The sequence below is a fragment of the Nothobranchius furzeri genome, chromosome 6 (assembly GCF_043380555.1).
Source record: "Nothobranchius furzeri strain GRZ-AD chromosome 6, NfurGRZ-RIMD1, whole genome shotgun sequence".
NCBI classification, from domain to species: Eukaryota; Metazoa; Chordata; class Actinopteri; order Cyprinodontiformes; family Nothobranchiidae; genus Nothobranchius; species Nothobranchius furzeri.
Genome location: NC_091746.1, coordinates 28782510 through 28794917, shown reverse-complemented (window position 1 = coordinate 28794917; position 12408 = coordinate 28782510). Strand labels below are relative to the sequence as shown.

General features: G+C 42.7%; 1 protein-coding gene across 1 annotated transcript in view; it reads left to right on the top strand.

Moving 5' to 3' along the window:
• Window positions 1-10064, top strand: part of LOC139070282 (neuronal acetylcholine receptor subunit alpha-7-like) — a 69781-nt gene extending 59717 nt beyond the window's left edge. The window contains exon 10 of the mRNA XM_070552089.1: window positions 5022-10064. Coding sequence (XP_070408190.1) covers window positions 5022-5621 — 600 coding nt within the window. The 3' untranslated portion in view covers window positions 5622-10064. The remainder of the gene's footprint in view (window positions 1-5021) is intronic.
• Window positions 10065-12408: the final 2344 nt, after the last annotated feature.

Genomic DNA, 12408 nt, shown 5'->3' with positions numbered 1-12408 from the left:
GCTGCTGCTTATTTTAGTAACAAGGTGACATCTTCTAGTGGAGCCACCTTTATAACAATCAGCCTTGAAGTACAGAAAGTGGTTGTTTAATAGGAGAAGTGCAGACGTGAATGTCTAAACCGTTTCTAGGCTTTCAAAATGTGCAGCAGTTGAATTTTTATAGAAAATGTTCAGACTTGAAGTTGGTAGTAGGACATGTTCAGGTGTTCCAACAAGACCTGCAGTGCACCTAAAGAAGCTGTGTCTAGCTAAAGCAATCTGCTCCTAAACAGCAATGGTAATAATAATAATAATAATAATAATAATAATGAATTTTTTTTTATTTATTAAAAAAATAATAATAAAAATAATTTTATTTAAAAGCGCCTTTCAAGGGACACGAGGACACTTTACAACAATAAAATAACAGCAAAGAAACCAAATCACACACAGAAGCCAAAAAATACAAATTACCGTAATTTCCGGACTATAGAGCTCACCTCAATATAAGCCGCACCGGGCTAAAAGCCGCAGATCTTCACTGAATTGAAAACTGATCAGTATCAAACAAAACAGAAGAGTTATTGATTAGTTTATTCATCGTCCTCCTGCGCACTGAAACCACTGAAGTCCTCTTCGTCAGTGTCGGAGTTGAACAGCCTCAGAAGAGCTTCGTCACATACCTTTTCTGTGGCGATGTCAGTGTCGCTCTTCGTGTTGCTGTCATCATCCCCGGGTGAAGCTGGGAAAACAAGCTGCGCCGTTTTACTGTGAAAAAAATCCTCCTGGGCGATTTCCGTAGTGCTCCTTTAACCATTCCTTCATTAGACTTTCCAGCATCCATCCTTTCTGGTTAGCTAAAGCTGCAACTCATTACAAGCTGCGTGGTTCAAAGCGTGGGGAAAAAGTAGCGACTTATAGTCCGGAAAATACGGTAAATAATAAAATCAATGAAGATGGAAAAGGTGACACTAGCAGTATGCAGTCTGAAACAGGTGGGTTTTGGCTCTAGATTTAAAAGAGGAGAGCGAGTCAGAGTTTACGGATGGCTTGAGGGAGAGAATTCCAGAGACTGGGAGCAGAGCTGCTGAAGGCTCCTCTCCCCATAGTGCTGAGACGGAAAGGTGGGACAGAGGGAGTGATAGAGGATGATGATCTGAGGGAACGGATGGGAGAGATAATGTGAATGAGGTCAGACAGGTATGGGGGAAAAAGGTTGTGGCTAGCTTTAAATGTGAGAAGGATTTTGAAATCTATGCGTCGTGTAACAGGAAGCCAGTGAAGCTGTTGCAGGACAGTGCTGATATGGTGACTCACAGGGGTTTTAGGCCTAGTTCACACATAGCCGGGTTTTTTTAAAAACGAATATCCGCCCCTCCAAAAACTTGCATCCACACCACCTCGTTTAAAAAAAAAAAACTCTGTCCACACGTACCCGGATAAATACGTTGTTAAGGACATGCCAGACCTGTAGGTGGCAGTACTTCCCCCGTTCTTAACCTCGTCCTTCGTCTGTGGTCTTCCGCAAGGAGCAGTAATTCCGCTTGCAAAAACAAACAATCAGAAAGCGCTTGGACAATTGATAAAGCGAGCGCAGCTCTGAGGGCATCCATGCTGTCGGCTAGTGTAAACACAGGTCGCACACGTGATGTCAGCATTTTTTGTCGCGGAAAGTGACGTTGCGGACCTTAAAACTCCGGTTTTGTCCGTCCACACGCAGACACCCAAAACGGAGAAAACGCAGATCTTCACTTTGGGTTTTTAAAAAGATCCGTTTTCGTGTGAAAAAACTCCGTTTTCGTGTGGATGACAGGCCAAAACGTAGAAAAATATCTACGTTTTGGCAGATCCCCGGCTACGTGTGGACAGGGCCTTAGAAATGACGCGTGCAGCAGAATCCTGGACCAGTTGGAGCTTATGGAGGGACTTTTGTGGGAAACCAAATAGAAGTGAATTGCAGTAGTCAGTTCTTGAGGTGACAAGACTGTGGACAAGTATGGAAGCAGAGTGGGGGGTGAGAGAGGGGTGAAGGCGATTAATATTGCACAGGTGAAATTAGGCAGACCGAGTGATGTTATTGATGTGGGATTGAAATTAAAACAGAAAATAAAGGATCATCGACTTCAGGAGGAAAAGCAAAGACCTCCTGCAGCAGATAAATGAGAAAATTTAGTGAGAAGTACGGCAGAATAAAACTTTTTATGGTATTAATGTCCGTGGACGGTTTTCTGGCGCTGATCAGTGACATCACTCACTGCCAAAGCAGTTGCGATATTCTGACATCTTCAAATCAAATCAAATCAAAATATATTTATGAAGCGCTCTTCATGCAAATGCAGCTCAAAGCGCTTTACAATATTAAAAACAACCAGACAGCAGTCGGTTTCCCACCCCTCCCACACAGATTCAGATAAGAGATCCCCTTTGTTTCTCCCTCCTCCCACCCTCAATCCCGTCCCAAGCAGATTCAAAACCCCGCACACACACACACACGCACGCACACACACAATAAAGAAAGGGCAGCTGGCTGAGTGCAGATGTAATGTATATGAAGAAGACGAAAATGCCATCAAAGGAGCCGACTGCACCGGGAGCACCAAGACTGGCAGCAACAGCCTTGGTAAGAGTAGGCAAATGAAGCACCCCGGCCGCCACAGTCCACCGCAGCCCCCGGGGCAGCCGGCCCCCACAGAGGAAACACTACTTTACTAATGAGACTAAGATAAGAATTAGGAAACAAATTAAACATAAAAAGCTGATAAATAAAAATCTAAATAAAACACACTGATAAAAGATGACCAAGTAGAAACATATAATTACATTTATAAAATATTGTACCACAAAGTATTAAGACTGGTTAAAACTAATATTTATTACAAGTTAAAATAAATATGTAAGAAAATATGTGTTATTTAATTAAGAGTAGTAAGTAATAAAACACTGATAAAATATATGTTACAAATACATAAATAAATAAATAAAAAGGTAAAAACTGGCTAAAATAGATCATAATCACTTAAAAGCTATACTAAAAAGGTGAGTCTTGAACCTTTCTTAAAGTCTAGAAAGGTTTGGAGACACCGCAGCTGAGAGGATCGAGACTTGGCATCTCCTGCCCCCCTCCCAGAAACACGCATCTACATTCTGAGAAGCATCTGGAAGGTCAACCTATCCCAGCAGAGACTAGTGTCCTACCGCTGCTCCATACAAAGCATTTTGACATTTGACATCATGGTGGGGTTTGGAAACATCTCAGAGTTTCTCACACAGAAAACTCGGCTCACAAGGCATTCATTTATACTTGACACCACAGCAGATTTACTAAAAACAACAACAAAAGAGACATTTAAGTTCACGATGTTTTAAATTCAGACAGCACCGACATTTAAGCTTGGTTTATGCTCGACGCGTTCACTTTCCGCTCGGCTCGCGGATGGAACGCGCTTCACAACTCGCAGCGTTTATGGTTCGTGCGGCTCGTCTCTGCGGTGAGCCAATATTCTCCCAAACTGTAGGGGGCAGCATGGAGCTCTACGGCATGCATCCAACACTACACCATAGTAGAAGTAGAAATTACTGTTTACAACATGGCATTCCAGCATTTTTAACAGCGTCCTCGTCTTTTCCGACAGTGCGAGCTATTTCTCTCCAAGAATTATTAACAACATGTTGATCACGGTGATCTCTGAGAGCTGAATCATAGAAATGTCTGTATTTACCAACCTCTGCCATACTAGTTCTTGCCGGTCCGCCATGTTTTTCCGCGTCCGACCATCCGCGTGGTTAGAAAATTTCCTAGGTGCGCGGTGCGGAAAGTTTGGGCCGTGCGAACCTCACGGACGCGTCAAGCATAAACCAACCTTTACTCATGTTGGTGAAGATTCCCCGTCCTCCAGGACATGGTGGTCCAAGAGTTAAAACAATAGAAAGGAAAACAGAAGCAACTGGACTTTCCTTGTTGTCTGAAGATGTTTCACCACCTTTCCATCAAGTGGGTCATGTGGATCTTTTTTACTTGATTAATTCGTATTAATGACGCCATCGTGTGGGAGGTCATAGCCCCTGGCTGTTAGGGTTTGAGGGAAGAGAATGGAGCATTGCTGGTGTAACGTTATGAAGTTCATTATTTTCAGCTCCACACAGCTGCCCCTGTACACAGTAACACCCGTGTAGAAAACGCCAAGGTCGGGTGTTCCTCAGACTGCTTACATTCCAGGAGAAGAGCCAGAAGGAGAAGAAGAACGCTTTTCATTAATCAAAGTTCTTTATTTGTGATTAAAGCTAGTCGAAACAGATGTTGATCAATAATAATCAAATGAATGATCTGTGGAATAAAGATGTCATGATTTATGTGTTTAATGAAAACAGGACTACTGCACAGACAGACTGACCCTCATCTCCATAGAAACGCATGACACATTGTTCCAACCAATCAGAGCTTTCGGCTGCCGCAAGAGAATCTGGTGTTGACTTAAAGTGTCCAATCCGCTTTACTAAAACTTATCAACAATTCAGAGATATAAAACAAGGCAACGCCATTTTAAGCTCAGTTCCATTTTGACTTCAGTTCTGTTCACCGTCATCCCAAAGAAAAGCACAGACTGGCCAGATGTGTTTTCTTCTTTAAACTAAGAACTGTGAAGTTGGAGATTTTCGTCGTTTAACAACCAGACGACATCCTTTCAAAATAAGAGCGCCTGGCTGGCTCGCCAATTGTAGAGAAATAGAGTGATGTAACGATCTAGTATCTAGTATTTTAATATACTGTAAGTAGATCTAGTTTTTATAATCAGAAGAATAGGTTGTTTTTATCATCAGGAAGTTCATTTAACACTCTGTATTGACCTTGAGACAAGAAAAGAGAGAGTTGGGATCGTTTAAGAATTTTATTATAAATTCTACAATCTATCAGGACTAACTCTGTGTTGTTTGGAAATGAATGTGATGTTCGATGTGTGTGTGTGTGTGTGTGTGCTCCATACGTTATGGTTGTGCTTCTCAAACATGTAGCCATCTCAATACTTCCCGTTTCCTTTAAACAGATCAGAGTCGTTCTACTGAACTGGTGTGCCTGGTTCCTACGCATGAAGAAGCCAGGAGAAGAAAATCAAACAGCTGGAAACTCGAGGAATCCTCCGAACTACAAACATTCCAGTTCGCCTCCTCACCACACCAGCACCAGCAGCCTTCAGATGAGTGCCGTCCCGGGCCAGGCATCCACCCAGTCAACCACAACTAACGGGAATATGAACCTTTACTTTGGCTACCATGCGATGGGCACGGACAATCCCGCTTTTCCACCCAGCACCGACTCAGGACTGATGATGTGTGGGGGAGGGGGAGGAGGGGGAAGCCACCTTAACAGCTCCTCCCAGCCCGACATCCATTCAGACCAAGCACGGACTTTGCTGTTAGAGCAGATTCCAGAGATTTCACGCATCCTGGAGGAGGTGCAGTACATAGCGAATCGTTTCCGGGAGCAGGATGAAGGAGAGGACATCTGCAGCGAGTGGAAGTTTGCCGCCGCAGTCGTGGATCGGTTATGCTTAGTGGCCTTCTCGCTGTTCTCCATCATTTGCACCTTCACCATACTCATGTCAGCTCCCAATTTCATTGAGGCGGTGTCCAAAGACTTCACATAACCCCCCCATTGGAGAAGAAAACAGGAAGAAGATCTGCAGGAACATGGTCGGATCTGCTCTCCACGAGGAACCCGGCCACCGTGTGACGCCTCACAAGTCTTTTAAAACTTGTCGCTGTGTGTTTACGTGTGTCTCCGTAAATGTGATTGGATGATGTTTGTTTTAAGGTAGCTGTCCTAACAGGATGATGACGCTACAGGTTAAAGTTCATGATGTAAAAACACTCTTCATCACTCATCTACCTTCCACCTCTTCAGCTTCACGTCTCCTCATCCTTCTTTTCTCTTTTTCTAACCGAAACAAGCCATTTCCTCTAAATCCTCCAATCTCAAAAAGCTGAATGACATCCGTCAGTCGTTTCACATACCAGTGAGTATTCTGGTTTGTATAGTAATAATGCAAAGTTTTAATATTTACATCAGTTCTGTATTTTAATATGTGGTTTTCTTGAGCCAATGTGGCTTTTTGGTGTTTTTCACACATAAAACTGTGCAGTTAAGTTTTATTTGGACTCTTTTCACACCAGTACTTTAGTTTGTGATTGGATTTGTCATGTTGTACATTTATGCTTGGAAATTCTGAATTTCCTCTTTAAATTGATGAAGTTTCCCTTCACCAACAGTCTAATACCTCAAAATCTTGTTAAATTCATTTAAATGTTCCTATGCTGCTGTCACTTTAGCTCCACACCTGTAGCCAGTAGATTTACAGCAGTTTTGCCTTTCAAGCGAAGACGACTCGTAATCTGTTCGCTCCCTCCAGTGAGGAGTTTCATCAGAGTAAAAGTCAGACTCAACTGTGACATTCCTGATACATTTTAAAGCTGTGAAATAATCCCAGAATGGGAATTTCAGGATTTCTTTTCCCCTCTCTGTCTTTAGTGCAGGTTTTGCGTGTTTAGAGACATTTTGTGATTCGTATCTATTTGCAGTGGTCCCTGGGAAGGTTGGTGTTTGTTGTAAGGGAGCATGAGAGTAATGACTGAGGGACAGATGAGCTCTGAGGGCTGCCACCCCCCGTTGGGACGCATTTGCATCTACTCCTTTGTGGTGTGCAGCGCTTTGTGTTTCCTCTCGATGATGCTCAGCAGAAAGCAAACACTTCTCTAATCTGCAGCAACAACACGGATTACTGGGTGACCCGATGCAACAGATTTGTGTTCAGCCTCATCACTTTTGTCCCACTCATCCTCTGGTTTTCTGGCATGAGAGTGAAATCTCGGACTGACGTCAGCTGAGACTCGAGCAGCACGGAAGAGGCATGAAAGCAGCGAGGCTCCTGCAGCAGCAGCCACTTCCGTCAAAGAACTCGCCTCATCCGCCAGAGAAATCGATGATAGTTGTAATAACTTTTTTCTGTGATCTCATCATTTTACCAGATGTTGTTCAGCCTGTTAGCACTTATGTTTTAAATGACTCGGCTACTAAAACACCAAGTTTTGGCTCATTAACTGTAAAACCCAGCCTAGAAATCTAGACAGACAGCAGCAGAAGCTAGCCACGCTTCATGTGAGCATCAGCGGGCCCAAACAGCCTTGTGTCTTTAAAAATCACAGTGCTCTATCGGTTTAGTGGGTGGGATGTCACCCTGATGGAGCGACAAAACAAAGATGGCCACGGCTGTTTAGAAACGGCTTTGGCATCAACTTTGGACTCTTTAGACTTGGGCTTTTCTTTGAGTCAAGAGCAGATAGAGGTACTTAAGTCCTTTATTTAGAAAAAATCTGTATTTGTGTGTTGTTCAACAGAGTATGGTGGACTGCCCCGTAGCTGTGAGTATGTCATGTTCGTCGTCCAATAGCATGCGGAGGCATTTTGTAAGACAACCGCAGCTTCGACCCTACCGCTGAGATCTGTCTATGGGTCGTGGCCAGACTATGTTTTCACATTTATGATGGCTTGCCAGGCTACGTGAAACCTTATGTCAAAAACCCGCGGCAGCCATCTTTAATAGCATTTACTCTAACCGTATCTTTCCACCACACACCTAGGCATTGCATATATTCCGCAAAGTGTAGTCCATAGCTACTAGCCTCCGTTATGGTGGGTGGGTTCATTCCCATTGGTCCCAGAAACGTAGTGTTGCATTGCTCCACTAAATTTACACTTCAAGACTATTTTTTTACATGCTACACTTTCAGAATGCATCAAGTGCCTTACAGTGTAAACATCTGGAAACTTTCAAAATAAAAGTCACGTGCATTTTCCCAGTTTTTTAGCTAGTTATAAGAAATGTGTTAGCACCCGTTACACCACTGCAGACGAGGTAAACAGCTCATAAAATAAACTGCAACTCAAGTCTAAATAGTCCAAAGTTGCAGGCAAAGCCATTTCAAACAAGCCGTTGCCATCTTTGTTTTTGCAGTAAAATCCCGCCCACTAACAAAGCGCTGTGATTGGCCCTCTAAACCAATAGAGTGCTTTGATTGGACCGCTATGGGTGTCAGTTCTTTAGGGCAGTTCACCAAACATCGTGGAAGAAGACATTAATACTTGGGTTTTTTCTAAATGAAGTGTTGTGATTGGCCAGCCACAATACTGGCTGGGGCTGCAGCGGTTCCATTGGAGCATTGCTAGACCGACTTGCAAGGCAAAATGACTTTGCTTCGGCAAGTGACGGCTTAGACTCCAGGCTTTTACACTTTTGGCTTTTTTGGGAATTGAATGCTGACAAAATCAGGAATCAGAAAGATTTGCCTCCAGCAGATTAATATTCAGCCGTAGCTTTGCGTTCTACAATTAAATCTGCGTCTCACCAACATGCAGGAGAATGTGGAGAGGATGACTTTGAAGAATAAATACCGACCTGCACAAAGATTATCACCATCTTAGTGTTTTCGTTCCACCAGGCATTGAGGATGTAAGTAGCATTTTGTGTTTCTAACAAATTAACTTTGTTTTAGAAGTGATTTTTAATCACCAAGCGACCTAAAGCTGTGTGAGCGAGGCTAAAAATGTGGCAGAAAAAGATATTTTGGGTCCAAGATCGTGTTACAGGAACATTTCTCTGAAGAGCTGAGCCTGCGGTTATTCCTTCTCTCAACAGGTCTTCATCGGAATAAAATCAGACCTGCACAGAAATCCTACAAGAGAAAATGGCAAATGCCATCCTCGCAGTCTGCCTCTGTTGCTTTGGGATTAGATTGTGAAGCACAGCTGATTATGTGCAGGAGACAGCTTCCATGTAGGCCATTATGAACAGAAACACACACACACACATTGTTCAGCTGAAAAAAATAAGTCATGCAAAAGTGACACGCAGACAAAATACTGAAGCCTGATTCATGCGTCAGTGCGGAGACACGCAACGCCATTATCCGTCCTTGCAGGCCTGCTGGAGAGCCCCACACGGACAGACGGACGGAGTCGAGCTCTCTTTTCTAAACATCCATCCGTCGAGATGGACAACGCAAGCTTGAGATTGGTCAGGACGCCGCTGTCGTCCACACCGCCGCCATCGCGCCCTCAAAAACATAAAGAGAGCCGAGGATAACTAGCGGCAGACACGGTGCAGCTTGAAGAATACCTCGCGAAAAAACTCTAAAAACATGAACGTTTAATTCCCCCGTGACTGGAGGAGTGAAAAGATGCGCAGCAAGCGTTTTATTGGTGGACGGAAATGACAGGAAACGTTGGTTTAGAGGTGGCGAGCGCATGAAGAGGTGGAGGAGGATAAGAGACAAATTTGTCCACGTTAAAAAGTCTCGTATATATACAAAAACATAATTTAAACACACCATCTTGGACCGGATACATGACAGGATACCACAGAACAGCGCTACGCCCTCTGCTGTCCTGGCGGGGAACTGCTTTGCAACGCTCTCCAGGAGACGGAGAAGAATGAGAGCAAAATGTCTTCGTCCGTGCGTGTCTGTCCCTGTTGGAGCTGACGGAGAAGCATGAATCAGTCTTTAGTTTGAGTTGTTTAAAAGAGGTGGAAATCAGTTCTAGGCAGGCTGCAATTTTAACTGCTGTCAAATTATTAAAATACTTAAAATTTTAATTAAAAGCTGATGCCTGCAGGTAAGATCATGACTACTCGTAATCGCACCAAACAGTCCCTTTGAGCTAAAACAGCTGAGCTGAATCACTGACAGTTCTGCAAAGATGAAATCCTGATATAAAGAAAACTTTACTGTATTTTTTTTATACATATTCCCTTTTGAACCGGTGTTGTATTATAATTCTACTGGGCGTCTTTTTGTGCTCTGTGTCATTTACTCTCCTCGAATATTGTCCACAGATTTCTCTGTAAATGTCTATTTTGAGAAAAATAAAATGAATATAAGAAATTAGTGATATGCAAATGAGTGATGTAAGTCACAGCTTTATGGTGGTGCTGATTTTACCGGGCTGACCTGAGATCAGAGACGTGAACAGAAAACAGTGTTGGTTAGAATCAATAGTCAGCAGGAAGAAAAGACCTCACCAGACCAAGTCAGGTGGAATCCAGTCTCCTCATCGCAAGTGAATTTATTTAAAACTTTTGGCAGTGCACACACACACACACACACACACACACACACACACACTGAATGGTGCACGGCGGAATGATAAAAGTTCAAATTGGCCAAATCTAACCTCAGGGTTCAATACACAGACGGACTGCGTTTGGTGACTGGAATGGTGCCTCACTGTGTCACACAAACACAGATACATATTTCCTCTATTTGCTAGCATGCCAAGCTAACATTAATGTCCTTATTCGACCCTTCTCTGCCAACAGCTGGGTCATTAAAAGCCTTATGCAATCCTGATGAATATGGTTTGTTCTGTTTGGTGCCGCTGTGGGTAAAAAATCAGCTGTGAGGGATCCAGGCCGCGCAGAATTAAAAAGAGGAGCATGGAACAAGTTTTCAAACCAGAGAAGAAGAAGAAGAAGAACGTTTCAATTCAATTCAATTGTATTTATAAAGCGCCAAATCACGACAAGAGTCGCCTCAAGGCACTTCACATAATAAACATTCCAATTCAGGTCAGTTCATTAAGCCAATCAGACATAATGTGTCCTATATAAGGAACCCAGCAAATTGCATCAAGTCACTGACTAGTGTCAGTGACTATACAGCAATCCTCATACTAAGCAAAGCATAAAGCGACAGTGGAGAGGAAAACTCCCTTTTAACAGGAAGAAACCTCCAGAGAATCCTGGCTCAGTATAAGCAGCCATCCTCCACGACTCACTGGGGATGGAGAAGACAGAGCACACACACACACACACACACACACACACGCGCACACGCACACACACACGCACACACACACACACACACACACACACACACACACACACACACACCATGTAATGTGTCTATGGTTACATTGTGATTTCTTAGTAAATATTGTATTTGGTGAAAGATAAACTTTATTGTATTTATCCTAGTGGATCTATAATTAAACAGATAAACTAGTAGTAGCACATCCAACGTCAAGGAAAGCAAAAAGTTATTATCAGGAGAGGGAGAATGTTTAAGTGGTTAGCAGCAGTGTGCTAGTCGATGGCCCCCTCCATGAGGCCACCACAGCTCAGCAGAACATCGTTGTAGCTTCTTCTGGGGAGAAAACACTTAGAGAGAAAATAAAGTTAACAGCTGAAATAGCAGGAAATAATACAGTTAAAGAGCAGATTGTAGAAGAAAGTAGTCGAGTGTGGAAAGTGGTCTGTGTGTCCTCCAGCAGTCTAAGCCTATAGCAGCATAACTACAGAGATAACTCTGGATAATCTATCCTATTTAGATGGAGGCATGTTGGAGGCAGGGCAAGGGAGAGCCGTCTTTACCGACTGTACACTCCACCTCCCTCTACTCCCCCACTTGTCCAGATCTAGGCTAACATCAGATTTTAACTATAGGCCCTATCAAATAAAAATGTTTTAAGCCTAGTCTTAAAAGTAGACAAAGTGTCTGCCTCACGGACTAAAGCTGGGAGCTGGTTCCACAGGAGAGGAGCCTGATAACTAAAAGATCTGCCTCCCATCCTAATTTTAGATATTCTGGGAACCACCAGTAGACCTGCAGTCTGAGAGTGAAGTGCTAGATAGCTTTTGCCCATCCAACGCCATCAGCTTGGAATGAGTTGCAGGAAAAATGGAAGATGACAGACTTTATTTCATATAATGTTTTTGAATCTAAACTAAGAAATCTTGAGACTACTCAATAACATGCACCTGTTTTATTTAGACTGTTTTTATTTTTGGGCTGTTTAAAGTTTTAAATATTTTACTTAACTTTGTTCTTAGAAATCTTATTAGAGATTTTTTGTTTTCATACAAGTTTAAATTGTAAATTTTGTCTTGTACATTTGTGTGATGTTTGCTGCGGGACTCCCTTGAAAAAGAGGTTTTAAATCTCAATGGGACGTTTTTTCCTGGGTAAATAAAGGTTAAATTAAAAAAACATAATAATATTCATTTCAACCTCAGTAATTTAAGCACAGATTAATCAGAACATTGTTATTATTCTTCAACCATTATTGTTCATTCAACCATATGATTATTTACTCACCTTGTTCATTATATGATTTAATTATAAAAGTTCATCCGTCCTGTTCTGTGAAGCAAAGCAGTCTTAGATAAGAGGGAGCTTGCGAGGGACCTTGGGCACACACAGTATCTTTCTTGCAGCTTAAAGCCCCAGTTGAGACTTATGTCTCCATGTGACCCGATACTGAAGAGGTGACCTGTCGATGGAACAACAGACCATTTCCGGAGACTACATATTTGTTTCTTACTTTTTATGACCCCTCAACATGTTAACTAGCTAACCTACTATCAAAATAAAAGAGGCGGG